Source organism: Rhinichthys klamathensis, unplaced genomic scaffold, assembly GCF_029890125.1.
Source record: "Rhinichthys klamathensis goyatoka isolate OS25496 unplaced genomic scaffold, OSU_Roscu_1.1 h1tg000191l_1, whole genome shotgun sequence".
NCBI lineage: Eukaryota > Metazoa > Chordata > Actinopteri > Cypriniformes > Leuciscidae > Rhinichthys > Rhinichthys klamathensis.
The window spans coordinates 8,426,824-8,448,523 of NW_026606717.1; the positions used below are offsets into that span (position 1 = coordinate 8,426,824).

The 21,700-nt window shown below is 38.4% G+C and overlaps 1 protein-coding gene across 7 annotated transcripts in view; it reads left to right on the plus strand.

The window, feature by feature from the left end:
* The first annotated feature begins 9,043 nt into the window (after nucleotides 1-9,043).
* The window catches only part of dbn1 (drebrin 1), a 92,452-nt gene continuing 79,795 nt past the window's right edge, over nucleotides 9,044-21,700 (plus strand). For 6 of the 7 annotated variants that reach the window (XM_056262295.1, XM_056262298.1, XM_056262300.1 and 3 more), the window contains exon 1: nucleotides 9,044-9,204. In XM_056262295.1, coding sequence (XP_056118270.1) covers nucleotides 9,122-9,204 — 83 coding nt within the window. In that variant the 5' untranslated portion in view covers nucleotides 9,044-9,121. The remainder of the gene's footprint in view (nucleotides 9,205-21,700) is intronic. The other variant, XM_056262299.1, reaches the window with a different exon arrangement.

The window sequence follows — 21,700 nt, forward strand, 5'->3', positions numbered from 1 at the left end:
CGGTAAATCTATCCCACACAGCCTTGTTTTCATTTCCGTAAAATTCAATATGGCTTCTTGCCTATTCACGGTCTACAGCGGGATTTATGGTAGTAACAAACTGCATTAACTACACAATGTATGATAATTTTTGTAAGGGGACTGCACTCTCAACTTTCTGTTGCAGCAGCCTGTGGCCACCAGGGGGCGATATAATCTCGTGTTTACCCAATAACCTCTTACCAATATTAAACTTCCAAACATAAAATTTAACACATTTTCAGGCCTAATCAACATTTCCTACAAAGTTGATTTGTCCATAGATTCCTATACCAGTCCCTAGAATCAAACTAGTCAAATTTGACTGTCAATCTAGAAAGTACTTCAGATAAGACAATAGCCTACTAGTGTTTCATGAGAGGATTTTTGTTGTAGGACTGAATCAATTGCATGGTTCCCCTCCCCTCTGCTTTATTTTTTTGGACATAACCCACAGGTCTTTCCGCTGGTCAGGCTCTTTGTTTTAACTTAAAAGGCTCTCCATGGGTCTCGCTTTCATATGTCTGGTATGTGGATTGTATTTTCACAGAGCTGCTGTGCTGGTTTAACCCTTTACCACCATCTAACATATTACTAACTCTTACTTTCAAATATTTGAAATCCAAACTAAACGGCGAACATGAAAGTATTTGGATGCACAAAGACGTGAGGGTAGTCTTTTCTTCCTTATTGTGACGTATATCAAGACTGAGTAAGCGGCTTCTCGAACAAGGAATAATAGGGTGAGATTTGATTTGTCCATGGGGAATTGATTGGATGGATGTGGTTTGTTATTACTGTGATCTTATGCGAGTGACAGGATGTACCGCCCTCGCGTCATGATACGTCATCAAAGAAGAAAAGAGATGTCCCTGCAAGTGAGAGGGAAGTTATTTTGATCGAAAATTACGATGGCACATGAATTTAAAAAGAACTTGCACGGATACAGTACTTGCAGGTTTATACTGCAGTCTGCAAGTACTTGTACTTGTAAGTGAACTTAACATCATACTATAGTTTAGTATTATTTTTGCACTTTAAGTATACTATGTTTTGCATTTTAAGTATACTATGCTTAATGGTTAAAGAGTCCAGACTAGTAACCCGAAGGTCGCGGGTTAGATACTCAACACCTGCAGGAAACCACTGAGATGCCCTTGAGCAAGACACCTAACCCCCAATCGCTCCCCAGGTGGCGCCACAGCAAAATTGCTGCCCACTGCTCCGGATGTGTGTCCACGGTTTGCAGTGTGTGTTCACTACTCCTGATGTGTGCACACTAACTTGGATGGTTTAAAATGCTGAGGACAAAGTTACCATACTTCGTCACTTAATTTTTATACTTGAAATATTCCTTTAAAGCGGACCTATTATGCCCCTTTTTACAAGATGTAATATAAGTCTCAGGTGTCCCCAGAGTGTGTCTGTGAAGTTTCAGTTAAAAATACCCTACAGATCATTTATTATACCATGTTGCAAATGACCATTTTTGAGTGGAAGGAAAAACATGCGCTGCGTCGCCTACATACTACGCCTTAAAAGTATGTACTCTTTTGGAAAGAAAAAGTACATACTTTTGAGTGTGTAGCAAAAAAGTAGGTAAGCTTTGGGACATACTACTTCGTCATCATACCGGACCGCTCTGTCGCTTACGTGCATCCTATCACAGTTTAAACTTTCCTGTCAGTCATCTTGTCTAAGTCAAAATCCTCCACATTCAATTTAATTTAATTTCCTACCGTTTCGGAGAGAAATGTATGGCACGTTGATCTGCCAGTCATGGGTCTTTCATGCAGAGACTCTGCTCATGTGTTTGCAATTTTAATATAATGATGCATGTTAAAGTTAATGGCCAAACGTATCATTACAAAAGGTCACAATGCTGCTGCAGATGAAATGTGGACAACATTGAATAAATACATTTTCGTCAGGTTAGATACTGATAATTAATCACTCAAACCCCTTTTTCCAAACCTCTCTACATAATCGCCGGACTTGTACATCCTCCATGTTTGTAGTTTTTTAACACTTTTTACTCGTGTTTGTAGTTCTAATCGAATCCTCATCCACAGCGTGATGGGTTGTGGGTAATACAGCCGTTAGAGTGCGCATCGATCTGCACTTCGGAGTCTGGCCGGAAATAGTAGACCATCCGGGTCTCTTTGTAACACTCATTTCAACACACTAGATTTGGTACTAATTCTATTTTCGAATACTATTTAGGACGGATAGTATGCGAATTGGGACGCATATAGATGCTGTTTTTGTGCATGTATCTTTAAATGCAAATGAGCTGCTACTTCCCACCCTACTTTCCAGAAGAGGGCGGAGCCTTTACAGCTCGTTCCTCAGATACTCTGCCAAAAACTAAAACATCTGTTTGGTTTTGATTATCATCTCTATCGCGGTCACGCTCACGTGACATTGCAGTTGTTCATCATCATGAAAGTTTATTATCTGCATGCGTTTTAAAGCCATATCAGTCTAAACTTCAGATATATGGTTTTCTGAGCGCACACATCCGAAGCTCGCGCACAGAAAGCTGGATGTCAGACGGCGTCCTGAGAATTAAACTAAGTTCTCTTTCACATCTTATTGCGCTTAAACTGTCGAAAACACACAAAGTTCACATAAACAGTTGGTTATGTCTGTGAACATAAACAGCAAGTAAAGAAATCGTTTGTGTATATTAGATCTGTGTATTAAAGTGACAGCAGCGTAATATACAGTACTTCTATGCTGTTAATATGAATCAAACAACAAAAGAAAAACTGAAATTCACTCACTGCTCTTGATTGAATAACCAGAGCTTTACATTTCTTACTCGAATGCTGCTGTTAAATGCTCTGTCGAGGAGATAAACATGGCTGACTGTGTACAGCTCACTGAGGGCGGGGTCTATGCTAATAGGGCAGAGTCGTGAGCAGTCGTGGGCGGGGCCTGTGTAATGTGACGCCACATTGCATGGAAACTGCAAACGGCTTGTTCTGAGACACTGCTTATGATTAATGGGGATTTAAAAAAGGAGTGTGGATTTTTACCATTATAGGGTGGTTGCGTACGCACACTGCCGACACACATTTATGTTGAAACGTCACGTAAAAATTAATTTAGCATATTAACTTTAACTGTACTTTAACTCTTTCCCTGCCAGCGTTTTTTTTGTTGTTGTTTTTTTTTAAGTTGCCAGCCAGCGGCAGCATTTTTGATCATTTTCACAAAACTTTTATGGCCCCACAGAATAGTTTGTTGTATGCATAAAAAGTAGACTGAAAGTATCCTTTTTTTAGTTTAAAAGGAGTATACTAATTGCACACTTGAATAAACTTTTTTGGAGAGTCCCCCACAAAGATCCTGAAACCTTGCATGTGTGCGTGTGCCCGCGTGTGTGTGTGCGTGTGCGCGTGCGTGTGTCTGTGTGTGTGTGTGTGTGCCTGTGTAGAGCGTGAATGAGTAAAGTGTTGTGGTGGTGACTGGAGTCCACTGTCAGCACTAATCAAATTTCCTAGAACCATGTTCCCATACTGTTCACATAATGTCATTTGATCACTCATCACTCATCTCGTGACACTGGATCATTTGACATGAATGGAAAGAAAAAATGAAGTTTTTGTTACACCATCTCAAAATGCACAACATTGCATGGACCGTGTTTTACCATGGACTTTGTATACTTGTGCCTGTTGGTGAGCAATTGAAATCCCATAATAGTATAATACATTTAATGGAACAATTTTATTATAAAGTGTTTTCACAAATACATTTTTTACAGTTTTAAATTAAACGATTTTAAAGAATGGTGTAGAAAATCTATAGATATTTCCCTGAAGTATATGAAGTGGTCGCAGTCAGATTCTTTGTTTGGCCGATCAGAAGGTTTTTGAGGTGCGTTCTCAGTCTGGACAGTTCATTTATAGGAAGCCAGCAGCTGAGAGTGCGATAGATGAACTTTCATGAATTTGGAGGGTGCAAAATGTTTACTATTCCTAATCTATCACCAACAGCTTGAACAGGCAAACATCCTAAAACTATTAAGAAAGCAGAGGACTTTTCATCGTTGGAGGGAGCCGAGAGATTCTAAGTGCCAGGAAACAGATGCCAATTATGGTTGTCTTTGGGCTTAACAGGTAAATATATTGCTAGCAAAGAGTTCACATTGGCAGAACTTCGGTGAAATTTTATGTGCGAAGTAGGTCCATTGTCAAGAGAGTGCATGAAGCACCAGTTAGATGTCACTTTCAAAACAGTTGGTTTTATATTGGTAAACACAGAAAATTTGCATGTTAAATCTTAAACAAACTTGAGTCAGGCGTATAGGGAAATTTTGCCTCACTTGTCCCTCACATGAAAGTCCTGATCGTGTGGATTCCTATTGCGATGACTGTATTTCTATACTGTATTTCGCCTGCAGAATTTCGTGAAAATGTAACCGCGCCTTTATTCATCGGCCAATATTGGCAGAAGTTCTAGAATGGCTATACAGTTCTTTTAAAATTGGGTTTATTACATTTTATACACCTACTCTGTTTGCGAAATAAAACTACTTTAAAACAAGCAGAAGTAAACACATCTCCGAACAAAACAAAATAGTAGAATTTTGCTGCCAAATGAAATCCATGTTTCTGGAATAAATCGGTTGAGTGAATGATTCAAGCAAATAACCATAAAGACAGTCACTTGTCGCCACTTACTGGCTTATCAATGTAACTTGCAGAAAATACCAATTTTCTGAAAATTTTCCAAAATACCAATCACTAATGCACACGTTTTACAATAAAAACAGTGAAACAGTAGACTGTAAATCAGCACTCTGTAAACCCTGCTGGAGCATTTCATATTGTGATCGGTCGTTAATGAAAGTTTCAATGCTATTTCACGACCAATTCGTACGAATTCGTACGAGTGATTAAAAGGTGGGTAATTCGAACGAATTCGTATGACCTCACTCGTACGAATTCGTACGATTTGTCTAAACCACGTGATGGGTAGGTTTAGGGGCGGGGTCAGGGGTAGGTCATTCATACGAATTTGGCAACTCGTAAAATATGTACGATTTAGCAAAAATCGTACGAGTAAGGTCATATGAATTGGTTACGAATTAGCCACCTCGTAAAATCCGTAAGAATTTCCGTGAGATCGGCTTGAAAGTTTCGTTCATTGCGTCTCTTACTTGACAAATGAACAAAGGAAAGGTGAAATAATCATTTGTGTTTCTCATAATGTATCTTTTGCTGCATTACAATGAATTCCTAAATTTGGTATGATCAAAGATTGCACATGTATGGGGAATTTGGGTATTGAAAATATAACGTTTTCTAAAGTAAATATAACTAAACCAGAACTAAACTTTGTTAATTATATATTTTTTTCAGGTTAGAAGTTACAAGTAGAAGTTAAAGTCACCATGAAATCAATTGGACTGATTAAAACAGACAATTCTAATTTTTAATGGAATATTAGTTTTTATTTTAAAGGATTTTTTTTTGTTCATGTGCCCTTGTAATCTTTAATCAAAATAACTTCCCCTCCCTCTTGCAACGACATCCCTTCTTTTCTCTGATGACGTGTTTAATGGTGTGAGGGCGGGACATCCTGTCACTCACATGAGATCGACCAATAGGAAACCACAACAATCCAATAAATTCCCGATGATTCCCAAAATTAAGCCCTGCCCTACATTTCTTCTTGTTCGAGAATTTGTTTCACTTGCATATGCATCACAATAAGGAAGAAAAGACTATCGCAACTTGTTTAATGCCGACTTTAAAGTAGATTTTAGTAGTTAAGAATAGTTTTTTTTAACATATTTTATAGTGAATCAGCAATACAAAAGTATCATTGATTTCTTTTAGTGCAAAAAATTAAAAAGTTGCATGGCAGCTTTGACACCAAGTTTCAGCATTGCTACTTTGTGGTATATTTGTAACTGATAATTAATAGCAAGCTGAAGAGAATGTGTTTGGGTGATAACAATCACCTCTGGTGCAAACGTCAGGAGCTGTTAAACACACAATGGCAGATAAATCAGAGACTTGTATTGTGCCCACAAAGTTGTATTCCTGAATGGCAGAGCTCTCCTCATGCCTCCTTCTGGATGCCTGCCGAGGCTCTGCCGGACAGATGTCTTCCCTAAGAACAATCCTCATCACCACGGAATATAATTGCTACCTTTGTAGGCAGTCGGAGACGCCAAGGACCAGATGAGTGAGAAGAATTAATTAACGGTAACCCATTTAGTGGGCAGCCAAGGGGAGGGGAAGCTCTGAGGCAAACACAGATCCTGATTGGATGAGACTGCAGTGGAAGGTGAATGTGTGTGTGTATGAGTTTGTGTGTGTGGGCCATTAATGTGGAGGCTGGGCTGTGAGGAGGGTGAAGGGCTTAGCACTAGCTTTTGTGTGTGTGTGTGTGTGTGTGTGTGTGTGTGTGTGTGTGTGTGTGTGTGTGTGTGTGTGTGTGTGTGTGTGTGTGTGTGTGCCCATCTTCCTATGCGACACAGCAAACGTGTGTTTTTGGGTCGTGGGATTATATATGCTGCAGCCTGCAATTGTTTTCAGCAGGAAAGCAGCACCCTACTGGAAGTGTGTGTATCATGGATGAAATCTGTGCCGTAGTTGAATACATTACACACACTGACCCATGCTGTGACTGACAGATCCTGGCCTTGTGCCATTATATGGGATTGGACCGAATCCATGGAGCTCTAAGAGGGTGTTAAGTACAGGATACTATAGGATAAGGTGTGCATTGGATGGAGATTTTCCCACCATACACAAGATATCTTTCATGTTTGACTTAGTTGCTGCCCAGAAGAACAGGATAATGCCGAAATGCCCTTACAATGTAGCTGGCATTTGGAAGTGTGTGGTCCACTTGGTCTAGTTGAACTCATTCAATCACAACAAACTAAATAAATAGGCAATGTTTTTGAGCTTGGCATTTCTACTATGACCCAGACATCTGGAAACATTTTGGGATCAAAAGCCCAGAAAATGCTGTCTAGGTAGGCGGCACAGCATGTTTTGAGATACAGCCGTAGTCTATACATCCAGCACATACAACTTGAAAGCTCCTTCTCATCACATCTAATGCCACATATCATAAAGGGAAATATTAATATTAAAATCCTGAGAGACTTATCTCAGAGACCTCCGACATAAGAGGGACATTGGCTGTAGCTTTATGATTTATGCTGTGCTTTGCTCTAATGCTGTTAGTAATTTTTTTATATATATTTTAAATTACTTTGATAAAGATTTTACAGCTTCTCTGATTTAACTGTATATATATGAAGTTATATTAAGCGTCCTTGAGAAATGGAAAAGCACTATTTTTTTTGCTTATTATTATATTAACACAACCATTCAAATCGTTTTACATTTTAATTTTTTTTTTACATCTTTTACATTTTTTTATTTTTTTGACAGTACTGTATCTTATGATCACCAAGGTTGCATTTATTTGATAAAAAAACAGTAAAAACAGTAATATTGTGAAACACACACACACACACAAATGCTTATATATATATATATATATGCTTTATATGTATATTTCTTAATATATTTTAAAATGTAATTTATTCCTGTGATGCACAGCTGAACTTTCAGCGTCATTACTCCAGTCTTTAGTGTCAAATGATCCTTCAGAAATGATTCTAATATGCTGATTTGCTGCTCAAAAACATTTTTTCTTATTATTTCAACTCTTAAAGGGGTGGTTGATTATGATTTCACTTTTATAACTGTAGTTAGTGTGTAATGTTGCTGTTTGAGCATAAACAACATCTGCAAGGTTACAAAGCTCAAAGTTCAAAGCAAAGGGGTTTTATTTGCTTTTAAAGAAATCGTTTTTTAAGGACTACAACAAACGGCTGGTAGGGACTACACGGCATTCCTCCCGGGTTAGTGCCATCACTAACCCTAGAATTTACATAAACCCATCCCTGGAACGCTATTTATAGATTATCATGACAGAATATGCCAATCAATGACTAGAAGATAACTACACATAAGCTAGATAAATTAATTAACTAACCATTCAGAAATGTCCTGTTGCATTCTACATTTGTCACTTCTTCTTGAGTCTCTCCATCTTTGTCTGACTCCGGTTTGAACATATACATTGAAATTTCCAGTGCATGTCTGTGTAAGGTAAAAGGACACAAACTGTTGAAGCTCCGCCCCCTGGTCTGGGAGCAGCAGCTCATTTGCATTTAAAGCGACAGACACAAAAACGGTGTGTTTTTGCTCAGCCTCAAAAAGTGACAATTTTAACATGCTATATAAATATCCGTGGGGCTAAAACTTCACATGCACACTTTGGGGACATCAGAGACTTATTTTACAATAATCTTGTGTGACCTTTCTTTTGTATAAATATCTTTGTCACTTTTTTTCCTTTTGTGTCTTTTGTGTCCTTTTGTGTCCTTGCTGAATAAAAATAGGATTATTTTTAATCTTACTGACCGTATAATTTTGAATGGTAGTGAATATATATTTGAATTGTAGACTATCCCTGTCAATTATTATATTTAGAAGACTTTAAAATCTTTTTATTCTTATATAAAAAGTAGGCTACAGCTTGTACCTTATTTGACTAAATCTGACAAAATTAATGCAGTTTATTTTCAACGCCCCATACACACTGTAGCCTACACTAAACAGTATTTAGTATGAAAATATAATACTAAATACTGTATTACATGATATTGATATAGATTCCATGATACAATAGGCAATAGGCAAAAGCCTAGGCTATTCACTGTTTTTAATGGCCTATGAACACATGCAACAGATGACGTTGCTCTTTCTTCTGCGTCTCTTCCATAAGCATCGCGTTTTTAAAATGACCAGTTAAACAGTTTATTTTACAAGGTTGCGTTCCATTGTAGCTGTTTTGAACACAATAACGCACTTCACTCAGAGGCACTAGGACCGCGCAGCGCGTCGGAGCAGAGCGGCAGTAGCGTCTCTTTGTTCAGCGTGCAACATCTCTCCTCCTCCTCCTCCTCCTCCTCCTCCTCTCGCGCTCCGTCCGCAGTGACTCTCGCGCTCCTCATCATCACTGCTACACAGGGCTGGATGATTGCAGTGGCAGCAACATGGCTGTGAATCTCAGCAAGAACAGACTGGCCCTCTTAACAGCCTACCAGGACGTTATCAACGAGACGTCGGCAACCGACTGGTAAGATAAATCAAACCTGATTTAAAAAGACTCCTTTCTTTTAGTACGCTGTTACTGCATTGCAATTAAAACAATTAAGCTGGCATTCTAACTATATGCGGATGGGTTGCACAGAATGGGATGTGTGGATTAATGCGTCTGGGATGGATCATGGATCTCTTGTTTCCTATTTCTGGGGGCTTTTGTTTGATAAATCGATTTTAAACCCCTTAATTTTTTTTTTTGTGTGTGTTTTTTGGGGGGGTAGTTGCATTTTAATAGTGCATAGTTTGATACATTTTGGACCCTAAAATGACACATTTGTTTAATTTGTTGGCATCTTTAGCTTGCCTATTGGTGTAGCCTACTCGGATTTTACACTAGGTTGCAGTTCATGCTTTGACCTCCAGAGAGTTGTGCAAGGGATTCTGTACTGTTTGCTCAGTTCAAGGGAGTCTTCACTACAGCGCTTGTGATTTGCCAGTTAGAAAGCATGGCCAGATGATCATGCCAAAACCCAAATATTTGCAGCCTTCCTAATTATTTATCTACTGAGTGAAGTACATCAGTGGAAATAATGGATCGAGCTACTTTCCATTTGCATGGCAGGACAGGGATGGGCGAGGCGACGGCTGTCTGTCAACCTGTCAGCCGTTTATTGTGCTCTCATCTCTATCTTTTGTACCAGACGGAAACGTTACCTCTGTTATAATAATTACTTACATCCTATTTCAGCTTTTTGTACTGCGTATATGTTTTTTTGTATGGCCCTCGTGGTCGTGGACCCTGTACAGGGCAGTGTATCTCTTTGTGTTGAAAAAACGAAACTGTTAGTTCTGAATCATTAGTAATGCGTTGTTGGTTTAGCACCCCAGACAAAAGTTTGGTTTGGATTATTTTGAGAAAATGTGTTTCGTTGTACAGAGCATCATTTGGACCCTGACTGAATGACGTGTTATGAGTAGTGATAAACCAATATATTGGGCTGGCCCATTGATTTGGCTGATATTTGAGCTTTTTGAGATAATCAGCATTGACCAGTAGAGTCTCTGCTTGGCCAATTAACTATGGAGCCAGATCAGACTCATTAATAATTCACGCAAAAAATACGATTCACACATGCGTAGACAATTTCACATGCGTGAAACCTAATTCACGTACACACAAAAAAAATTCACGTGCGTGAAAAAAAAATATATTCACAAAAAGCAATTCACATGCGCAAAATAAAATTATATATTCATAAAATACATTTCACAAATGCAAAACACAATTCGTAGATATACAACTGTGCACAAAAACCTTTGAATCTTTAAAATGTACGAGTGTGTCCTTGAATTTGAATGTGCAAATCGTCATTCACATACGAATCGCCTTGGATGTGTGTGTGTGTATTTTTGAGACTTTCCTGGCAGCGCTTACTCGTAAAACAGAGCAGTCGTACTCTTCAGCCAATCAGATTTAAGCTTATCAATCGACCAATCAGTATCACATGAGGGCGGGCCTACCTGCATGTTACGTCATCAGCTTTCGACCAGTTCATGGCTGAGCAGAGGTAAGTGCAGTTACTCGTTCATTTCTGTGTTAACTGAAGTTAAAGAAGCTTGAGATCAGTTGATGCAATAGTTTATTAACTGCTGTTCAGTCCACATGTGAACATAAACATTTATTTTTAGTATTGATGGATTTTCATGTCCTGTCCACCACACATTCAACTGATGATAATGTATGTAATGACGTGCATATATAGGAGACATGTTTTGTTTTAAGCATCATATATTATGTAGTTTTATTGTTTCAGATTTCCGAGACAGATGATGTATGAAGTTGCAGACAACCAGAACTGTGATCTTACCATTCCTACTGTAAATCTTTGAAAACAGTCCTGTTGCAAGCCAACCATTTTGACAGTTGTTTCAACAAGAGGTTGAAAGTGATGCATTGTTACTGTATTCATTTGTCTCCTGCGGACTATATGTACACGCTCTAGGAATACAGCCTTGCTATGCATGCATTATTAAATGTTCTTGTCAGAATGAAAAGATTCAAAGACATAGTTAAATTTGATGTACACGTTTTATTAATTTTAACGTTTCCGAAATTCTTTGGGAATAAAATATATATAAAATGACTTCATCATGATTAATGTTCCTGTTACATATGAAGATCATGAACATTCAGTACAGAGAAATATACATCTCTTCCAGAGTTGTGAGATCCAGTCAGAGTCTACTTTGCTTTTAAAGTATATAAATATAAGTGCAATACATCAAGTGAAAAGTGAACAAATGAATTGTGTTCAATCCAGTCATCAGTAGACCTCTCTGTTAGGACATATCCGATTTTGTCCTGATATTTAAAATAGTAACAACCTATAGTACGAGAGGTGCAGACAGAGGACGTGGGAAATTAAGTGATGGTATTTGAATAGAGTTTACTGAGTAATCTTAGTCGCATAATCTTAATTGCCTCTCTATGATAAGTACCTTTGTCTTATCAGCACAAAATCAGATTTGCCTATTTTACTAAGCAAAGTAAAATTAAAGCTTCACAATATTGTCCTGTGAGACCTTAAGATGACAATAAAAAACCTTATTTAAAAACCTTAAGATGACAATACAGCACAAAACATAAGGAAATGCATGTTGAATATTGGTAACACTACAATATGGTACAATAACATTACTTAATGTATATTAACTAACCATGAGCAATACATTTGTTGCGGTGTTTGATAATCTTTGTTAACATTAGTTAAAAATATAGCTGTTTATTGTTACTTTACAGTGCATTAACTAATGTTAACAAGATTTTAATTAAGTATTAGTAAATGCTGAAATTAACATTAACAAAAAATAATTAAAGGCTGTTTACGTGCAGTTCATTATTAGTTCATGTTAACTAATGAAACGTTATAGTAAAGTGTTACCAATTAAGACATAAAAACAAAAGTATAAAAGAGAATAAAGAAACAACATGGATTAAGATGTTTGTGACTGCTATCCAGATGTCACACCAAAGGTGAGTAATCCTGAAAAATGCAGGGAAACAAGTGTTAACAAGAATTTAACATACACAAATGGCAAATAAACACTGGGTGCTCATTAAAAAGGTCTATTCGCCATTATAAGAACAATCTCGATGAGGCCAGTGCTGAGAGAGCTAGGGTGGGTATTGACCACAGATGATTGTTTTGCAATCATTAGCGTGATGATTGTAGCTGAGAGCTGTCTAAAATACAACAAAACAAGCATCATCCTTCTTCATTTTTGACACGATATGGGACATCTGATTACAACAACACTTGCTTACATCAGTTAATAGTTCATAAACTATTGCTTCAACTGATCTCTAACTTCAGTTAACACCGAAATGAACGATTAACTGCACTTACCTCTGCTCAGCCATGAACTGGTCGAAAGCTGATGACGTAACATACAGATAGGCCCGCCCTCACGTGATACTGATTGGTCGATTGATGAGCTTAAATCTGATTGGCTGAAGAGTACGACTGCTCTGTTTTACGAGTAAGCGCTGCCAGGAAAGTCTCAAAAATACACACACACACATCCAAGGCGATTCGTACGTGAATGACGATTTGCACATTCAAATTCAAGGACACACTCGTACATTTTAAAGATTCAAAGGTTTTTGTGCACAGTTGTATATCTACGAATTGTGTTTTGCATTTGTGAAATGTATTTTATGAATATATAATTTTATTTTGTGCATGTGAATTGCTTTTTGTGAATATGTTTTTTTTTCACGCACGTGATTTTTTTTTGTGTGTACGTGAATTAGGTTTCACGCATGTGAAATTGTCTACGCATGTGTGAATCGTATTTTTTGCGTGAATTATTAATGAGTCTGATCTGGCTCCATAATTAACAGTGTTAGTTTAAAAATCTACCCACAGCCTGGCTAATGAATAATAATAATTTTAATAAATGTGAAAATACATGTAAATAGTGTAGGATTTTTTTTTTGGGGGGGGGGGGGGGGGGGGGGGGGGGATTGGCTATAACACACACACACACACACACATGCATTGTGGTTTCATGTTTTATGGGGACTTTCCATAGACATAATGATTTTTATATTATTATATTTATATTGTATTTTATATAATATCCCCTTACACTAACCCTACATCTAAACCTACCCATCACAGATAGGCCTATACCTTTCTGCATTTTTACATTTTTAACAAAAACATAATTTAGTTTGATCTATAAGCTGTTTTACTCATGAGGACCAAAAAATGTCTCCACAAGGGCAAGATTTTTGGTTATTGACATCTTTGTGGGGACATACACACACACACACAAACAAAAGAAAATGGGCATAAAATCAATCACTTTTCCCCCGAAGGATTCATATTCTCTCATTTTAATTGAGATGTTTGTTTTCTGCATCAGCACTCTGTAATTTGCTTGATTATATATTCATAAACTGATGTCCCACAGTTGTCACTTTATGTGACATTGATTTGAAGGGAACAAAGACTTTCAGCCTCTGTAAACAGCTGCCTTCCTCTATATTCACCCTTAAACCTTGGTCCAAACAATGCTCCTGTTCTACGTGCGTAAAACCACATGACTATACCAGACGCAAACACAACTCTCCTCTTTCCTGTACCCACATAGTTGACATTATCATTGAGCTAACTCGCATTCCTCTTCCTGGTATTCATCCATGTGTCATTACAATACAACTAACACCACGTTATGGAGCCTTTGTGTCTGGAAAACCTTAAACGCAAAGTGAACTCTGTGTTTAAAAGATGAGATCAAGCCCAGAGGGTCAGCAGCATTCTACTAACCACCATTCATTGCCAAAGGAACCTCAGGGTAGGCTTCAAAACTGAGTAGATAAAGCTTCTAAACCTATTGAGGCGCATCGGTTAGGTAATCAAATTGTCCTGAGTGCATGTGTAAGGTTGGAGGGCGAGTTCCAGGATGTTTTTCATAGGCTAAGGGCTGTCATAATTATTTTAAAAGGATTTTGATGTGTGTTGGGTGCCGTAGGGTTTAGAAAAGAAAGCTTTTGAAGTTTGTCAAGGATAGGTGACGCCAAACCATTTGGGATAGAGACTTGGATATCAGAGTAATCTCAAATATCAAAGAATTGTTGCAAAGAATGTTCCGGCTGCTGATCTGAAGAAAGCATATGGATATGTGATCCTCAGACCTGAAGATGAAGGTACCAGACAAGGGTAGTGAAGCTAGTGGAGTATCTTCTGGTCACCAGTCACATTATATCAGCTGTCTATAGTGCTTCTGGAAGGAATTTTCCAATTTTTCCATTCTTGGTCTTGTTTGGTCCCCTACCCCACTCTTTAGCTCCTGTTGGGTCATTGCAGTTTTCATATGTCCATGATTTTGTAAATCAGGGGTTCCCAAACTTCAGTCACTTTGAAAACACTGCATTATAAGCTGTACACGTAAATGAACACAGTGCCACTCTTCACTCTGAAAAACGCAGCACAACAGACTGTATACATCAATTAAATCACAGCCTTTGTTTTGTTCATTGTGTTTTGATTAGATATATTTCATAGCTTTTCATTAACTCACTAACCTCCTGCATTTCCCTCACGGACCCCTGTTTGGGAAACCCTTTTGTAAATGATAAATTGTTTGTTTCAATAGATATTTCATGTGAACCATTTCAGCAGAGGTGGACCTGCGTACACGGTTTCCTTTAACTTCAGAGAGCTGTTGGAGATTTGTGGGGACCCAATCGCACTGCGGGGCATCATGGCACAGGATGTCTTGTGTAACACTGCAGTAGGAAAATGCAGGAAGAACACAGTTCTTGCAGATTTTACCAATGCCTTTTTTAAGCAAGTTACTCCAGTTTAAATTTCACAAACATCCATTATACAGTAGCTTATGTAATTCCAGTAATATAACTAGAGCTCTTGCATGTAAAAGAAAAGATTCCCAACTTGAATTTGGTGGGAAACATAATCATTCATCATGATACATATTATGATCATAACAGATCTAGATTAATGACTCAAAGAAATACACGATTAGCATCTACAATTGTTATTAAAGCTACTCAAGTGCTACACTCTTAAAAATAAAGGTTCTTTATTGGGATCAATGGTTTCATGAAGAACCTTTAACATCCATGGAACCTTTCCATTGGCCGAAAGGTTCTTTATAGTGGAAAAAGGTTCTTTTAGATTTTTAAAATGTTCTTCACACTAAAATAAAATGGTTATTTTAAGAACTGTTCATTGAAAGTTTTTTTTGGCGAACTAAAAATGGTTCTTCTATGGGATTGTTGAGAAAACCTTTATTTTTGTCAAACTGGTGCACTGCAACTTGTACATCTTTTTAAATATAACAAACAGCAACATTTGCCACAACCAAAACACAACCACTGCCTCTTCAGCCAGAAGAAATCTGCTCTTTTCAGCTAAGCTCAAGCCTTTTTGGTTTTTGTTTAGGTTTTCTGAGCACAAAGAAAGCACGTGAGAGCCCCAGAGACAACTCTTCTGTTTGCATTCGGCTGCCAAGAAATGTCGGGGAAACCACACAGAGGACTGGAGATTCATATTTCGCATGGTCTACCAGACTCTGTAAAATGTTACCATTTCCCTAAAAGTGTGGTGTGAAGTCCAGATCTCAATTTCACCTGAAAGGAGTTTATCTCCCACATTCCCCCAGTCTGATGCCTGCATTCCTTCTGCATCAGGTCACTATCTTAGTCATCAAGTCATTTATCATGCCGAACCAGTGCTGGGGAAGCTACATTAAAACTGTAGCTTGCCAAGCTACAAGCTACTCAACATTTAAAGTACTGCATTTTCCAGAAAAAAAGTTGCACTTGATTATAGGTTGAACTAAATGTTACCCTAGGGTCATTTTCCTGGTTGCATTCACACCGCCAGTAGGAACTCTGAAGTGGCGTAAGCCGCGCTTGTTGTTGTGAGTGACCTTTATTTTGACGGCACGGTGGAGATTTATTTTAGAACGCCTGAGCCCACAGCGCTCCCATTCTCCGTCTTTATTAGTTGTGCGATCTGTTTAACAGTCCTGTCTAGTATGTTATTAGATAGAACTTTTGTTCAAAGAAAGTAAACAGTATATGAAAAGCTATTAGCATTTGCCTCGTGGTAGATGCCCAATGTTGCTAGCTGAGCTATATAGTTCATATTGTGCTGGTTTAGACCCTACTCTGAAGTAGGAGCTAATTTAGTTCCCCAAAAGGAGTTCCTTGAACTAAAATTGTTCCTAGTTCCTGTGGTGCGAACACGCCAAAAAGCAAGTACTTCCGCCATTAGTTCTCCCAAACAGCAACATATTGTGTCGGTCCAGATTCGGGCCACATCGGGTACGCGTTGAATCCAAGTGTACCAGATGTGGCCCAGATCAGGGCCGACACAATAGCCGCTTTCCGACCGGAGGGACTTTTGCAGTTCCTAGAACCTAACGTTCCTATAACCCTTTTTTTCGCGTGTTCCGACCGGACTAAAGGGGCTTTCGCACCGGAGGAACCTTTTCATAGTTCCTAGAACTATTGGTGGAAGTACCCGGATTTTGGCGCGTTCGCACTGAAGGAACTAGGAACTATTTTAGTTCTAGGAACTCTTTTAAAGGAACTAATTGAGCTCCTACTTCAGAGTAGGGTCTAAACCAGCACCATAGGAACTATCCGTGACGTTAGTGTACGCTGATTGGCCGAACGCACGCGAAACACCAGCACCCGCCATTTAAAAAAAAGGCTGTGTAAACACACAGATTATAGCCTATATATTTACACCACAAACTAACTCTACGAACATGGATAACAGTAATAAGGCGCTTTCGGACCAAGTAGTTACAGGAACTTAGTTATAGGAACTGTCCACTTCTAAACAGTTCTAAGAACTACTCTCCCCCAAACTCGGTTTTGCTGTTTGCGTTCGCACTGGCCAAGTGGCCATAGGAACTGGTAGGAGGGGTAAGGGAGTGACGCAAGCACGGCGGCGGCGCCACATACAACAACAACAAACCAGCGTGGAGGAGGCTATCGGAATGTTCCTGTTCTGCCTTGCCGGGACCTTAATTACGAGTACGAACGGCGGCGTTTAAAGACTATGCTTGAGTTCTGTACAGAGAAACAAAGAAGACGAAGGCTCCAGCGTAATATGATCTTAAGTAATATAATGGAAGAAGATAGAAGAGCAGAGCGCAGGAGACAAACAAAACGACGGGTAAGTTTAGCAAGCATAGCAATTAGCTGGTTGAAAACGTTATGTTATGAGTTAGCATAGCATACATAGGCGAATTGCAACAGACAGTGAATAAAATGTGTTGACACTGGGCGTGACTTATAAGTTGAACCAATCAACGTAGACCTAGGGAAAGGGAACTAAAAAAGTCCTCGCTCTAGACTAGGTACTGAAAGAGTTATAGGAACTACGGTCTGAGGAACTAAAAAATCCCCAACTTAGTCCGGTCGGAACACGCGAAAAAAAAGGTTATAGGAACGTTAGGTTCTAGGAACTGCAAAAGTCCCTCCGGTCGGAAAGCGGCTATTGATGGGCCTCTTAACCTTTACGCTGAGGAGAAAATCCAACGCAACTTTGAGGGGACCAAGCGAAACATGATTATGTATTTCTGCTCAGCTAGCATCACTGGACATCAACCACACGGCATACGCTACTAACTTTTCATTACTGTCAACTTTCTATGTATGATAGTTCTATCTAATAACATATTAGACAGGACTGTTAGACAGATCGTATACTAATGAACACGGAGAATGCGAGCATTATTTGTTTGCTCAGGCTCTGGCGTTTCTCAGCGTCGTCAAAATAAAGGTCCGCCGCGCAGTCAAAATAAAAGTCACAACAACAAGCGCGGCTTAAGTCACTTCAGAGTTCCTACTGGCGGACAGTGCGAATGCAACCAGAAAACGTTCCTAGGGGAACCATTAGTGCTCGGGGAACCATCCTGGTGGTTAGTTCCTAGAACTAAATTCCTAGAACTACCGGTGCGAAAGCCCCTTATCTTTGCTGTCTGGGCTAGGAACTATGAAAAGGTTCCTAACCCTAACCTTATATCCTACTAATACTCTAATGAGAGTTAGTTGACATGTAGTTGCAAAGTTAGTAGAATATCTAAAGTGGACCATCCAAATAAAGTGTAACCAAACGGTATGCTAAAATACTTGAATTCACGGCACATTTTAGATGATAAAAAAACTTGGTAAAACGACTAAAAATATGGTAGTTCAACTAGTCAAACCCTTTTAAAAGTTAACAACACTGCAAGCTACTAACTAAAGCCAGGTGCACACTGTACGATTTTGGCCACGATTTGGCCGTCTGAGACAAATTTAGCAAATCCTAAAAGATTCCTCTGATCCTAGGCTAAAATCCTTGATCGTTAGTTTGACATGTTCACCGACAGCCAAATAATGACCATTGAGATCAAATTTTACCTCCGACGAAATTCTGGCAGTGTCAGAAGATTTGACTCACAGTCTTGCAGTGTGACTTCTCCTACGACGACCGTCAAATTGTCTTTGTTTTTCAAGACAAGCCATGACCAAAATGAACATTAGAGATTTCTTTGTAGCTACCATTTCAATCCCGCGTGTAACTGTCACCGAACCTGTCATTGATTGATGTAAAACTCCGGACAAGTTTTCTTGCGTGCGTGATCTTGACTGTCGTACAGTCTGACATCAATGACAACTGAGATCTTACAGTGTGACATGGCTTACAGCGATGATCATGTTCGTACAATCTGACGAGGAACTATCGTAAAGGACTATAATAAATCGCACAGTGTGCACCCGGTTTAAAGTAGATAACTACACTGTTGAATTAAAGATAAACAGTGAAGATGCTATTATTTAATTTCAAAATCAGAACATTTATCTCAATGCTAAATTTATATTGTTTTGCATAAAAGCATGTAAATTAGGCTGACAACATTAAATTTAACTTAATTTTACAATAAAACTAGGAAAAACACAAATTTCTGGAAATGTGTCGAAACAATAGTGACAAACATCTTTATTTAAGTAAATAAGTGACTCAATTAACTTAAACGAATTGAGCTTCTGTCATAACAGTAGTTTAGATGCAAAATAAGACATTTATTCTAATAACCACTACAGTGCCCCTTGTGGCAACGCTGAAAATGCAGTACCTATGTTTGCATTATGCATTGCAGTCTGACAAAGTTTGGAATGCAACGATGCATGAAATGAGTTTGCGTTTTTCAAAGCATCTGTTATCAGGTTTTTGCATCGAGTAAGTCTAAAGCTTTGGGCACATTAATGTGATGAAAATTTCCAATTGGTATTTCCAACTAAAACTGATCTTAAATGTGGCTGTACTCTGTAACAGTTCAGTTGTGATGCATACTGAAAGAAATGCAGTCTGACTGCAGTATAATTGAAGAGAGGACATGCAGTGTTATCACTTTCCAGACATAGTGGTGCGCTGTGTGGGTAGATGATACTTTGGCTTCTCTCTTCACGGACTCAAGGCTGTCTGTGAAAGGCAGCTGATTCAGATCATGGCTGTGTATTTTCCCTTCTACTCGTCTTGTGAGTGGCATATATTAATAACAAAGGCGGCTCCTTGCCTGGCTCTTGACCCTTGACATTACAGGAGTGCAAACATGTCCACATCCCAGCTCTGATAAGATCCAGGCCACAACATTCTCAAAGTTCAAAGTTTAGCATTTTCGACAGCTGGTAAGAACCGGGTTTTTTTTGTTTGTTGATTTTTCATTTTGAAATAACTCCTTTTTTTTGGTCAATATAATCAATTATCAAATAAAATAAAAATGGTATACATTGGGTGCACAAAAGTTTTTCCCATCAATTATATTGATTAATTGATGGGGAAAACATCTTTGCACCCAATGTATAACATTTACGTATTTTATTTTGCATTTACAATATATATACATACAGTAGAGACTGTAGATTAATTGCTGATCCATTGATTATCAAAATAGTTGTTAGCTGCTACTCTGTGCAGTTATTATGAACGTGCAGACTGTTATTTGCAGCAGAACATTTTGAGAATGAATGAGAACTCTTTTGTAGGAGTTTGTTTTCATAACCTCAGCAAATTTTATTCCATATTTAAACTCTAATGGAAATGAAACATGAAAATTTTTTTTTTGCGATTTTGCTGCGTTGGTTGTGGTTTGACTGTGCTTTCAGCTAATGATTCTTTAATGGTGGTGAACTGTTGATATACCAATTTGTGGTGTCGACAAGTTGTGTCAGAACTGCGACAAGCGGTGACTATAGAGGTGAGAACGTTTGGCATCTCTTATGATTGTTTTGGCAAAATTTAAATCGTGCACGGACACATTTTGCTTGCACACAAGAATGTGGAACAAAGAAATATGGTCATATGAAACCACCATATTGTTTCTCAGGAGTTTTAACTTCTGCACTGAAAGACATTAATGGCCATACAATTCCATAAAGGGAAAATCTTTTTTTTTTTCTGGACAGATCACCAAATTTTGTTCAGACAATGTTTATGAAAGGCCTAAGACGAGATGACCGATTCGTTTTAGATGGACTTGCTTGTGGGGCTGAACATCTGGCAGTTCCTTCTTGCACTAGATTAACTACATCATTGAGAAACTGGTTACAGTGATTAGGATGATTATGATGACATGGCACTTTTACATCTGGACAGAACGATAGACAGAGCCAAGAGATCACAGTTGGATGATAACAACTCTGCTAATGTGTTTTGGATGTACCGATAAACTAAACTATTAATAGTCTGCTGGTGATACATTTGCTGAAGAGGTTCAACGTAACATGCAAGCTCCAAAAGGTCTTTTAGACCTGTTTCATTGCATTAACAAAGATTTGTTTGAAGATTCATCCAAAATTTCATTAGACAAAAATGAGCTTTCAGATAGCGAGATCCCACTGGGTTCTGACCTGATGGAACTTCCCATCAGGAAACTCTTCTGCTAAAATAAGTTTCCCAGTTTCCCTCCGGTAACAGCTACTGACTTCCCCACATCAAAAAGCTCTTTGTCTTTTGGCATTGGTCTGTCCATTCATTTCAGTTTTGTTAGTTGATCTAATTTTAGCTGTGAACAGAAGACCAAAATGTAGTGGTCACTAATGGCTGTGAATATTTGTGATAGTTCACTCTGTTTAATCTTTAATTATTCAACTAAACCAGATGACAGGTCATGGATCTTGGAAATAAGTAACTTATTGTTCAAACATTTCCCTCAGCCCTGTTAAGACAATTTTCCGAAGTAGTTTACTTCCCTAAGTAGGTCTGAGTGAATGTACAGATTTTTGAGTCCATTCTCATATTTTACAGTCAAACATGAACAAGTGTTGGGAATTAACTTGAAAGATTTAAAACTGCCTTGTGTTCAGGACAATTTAAGTGCTTCATTGGCAGCACTTCTTAGAAGCAGACTAGTGAAATGGCATAAGATTGTCTAGGGTGCTTTAAAGTGGTATTAAAAAAAACATTGTCTCCATTCAAACGGACATGGGCACAATT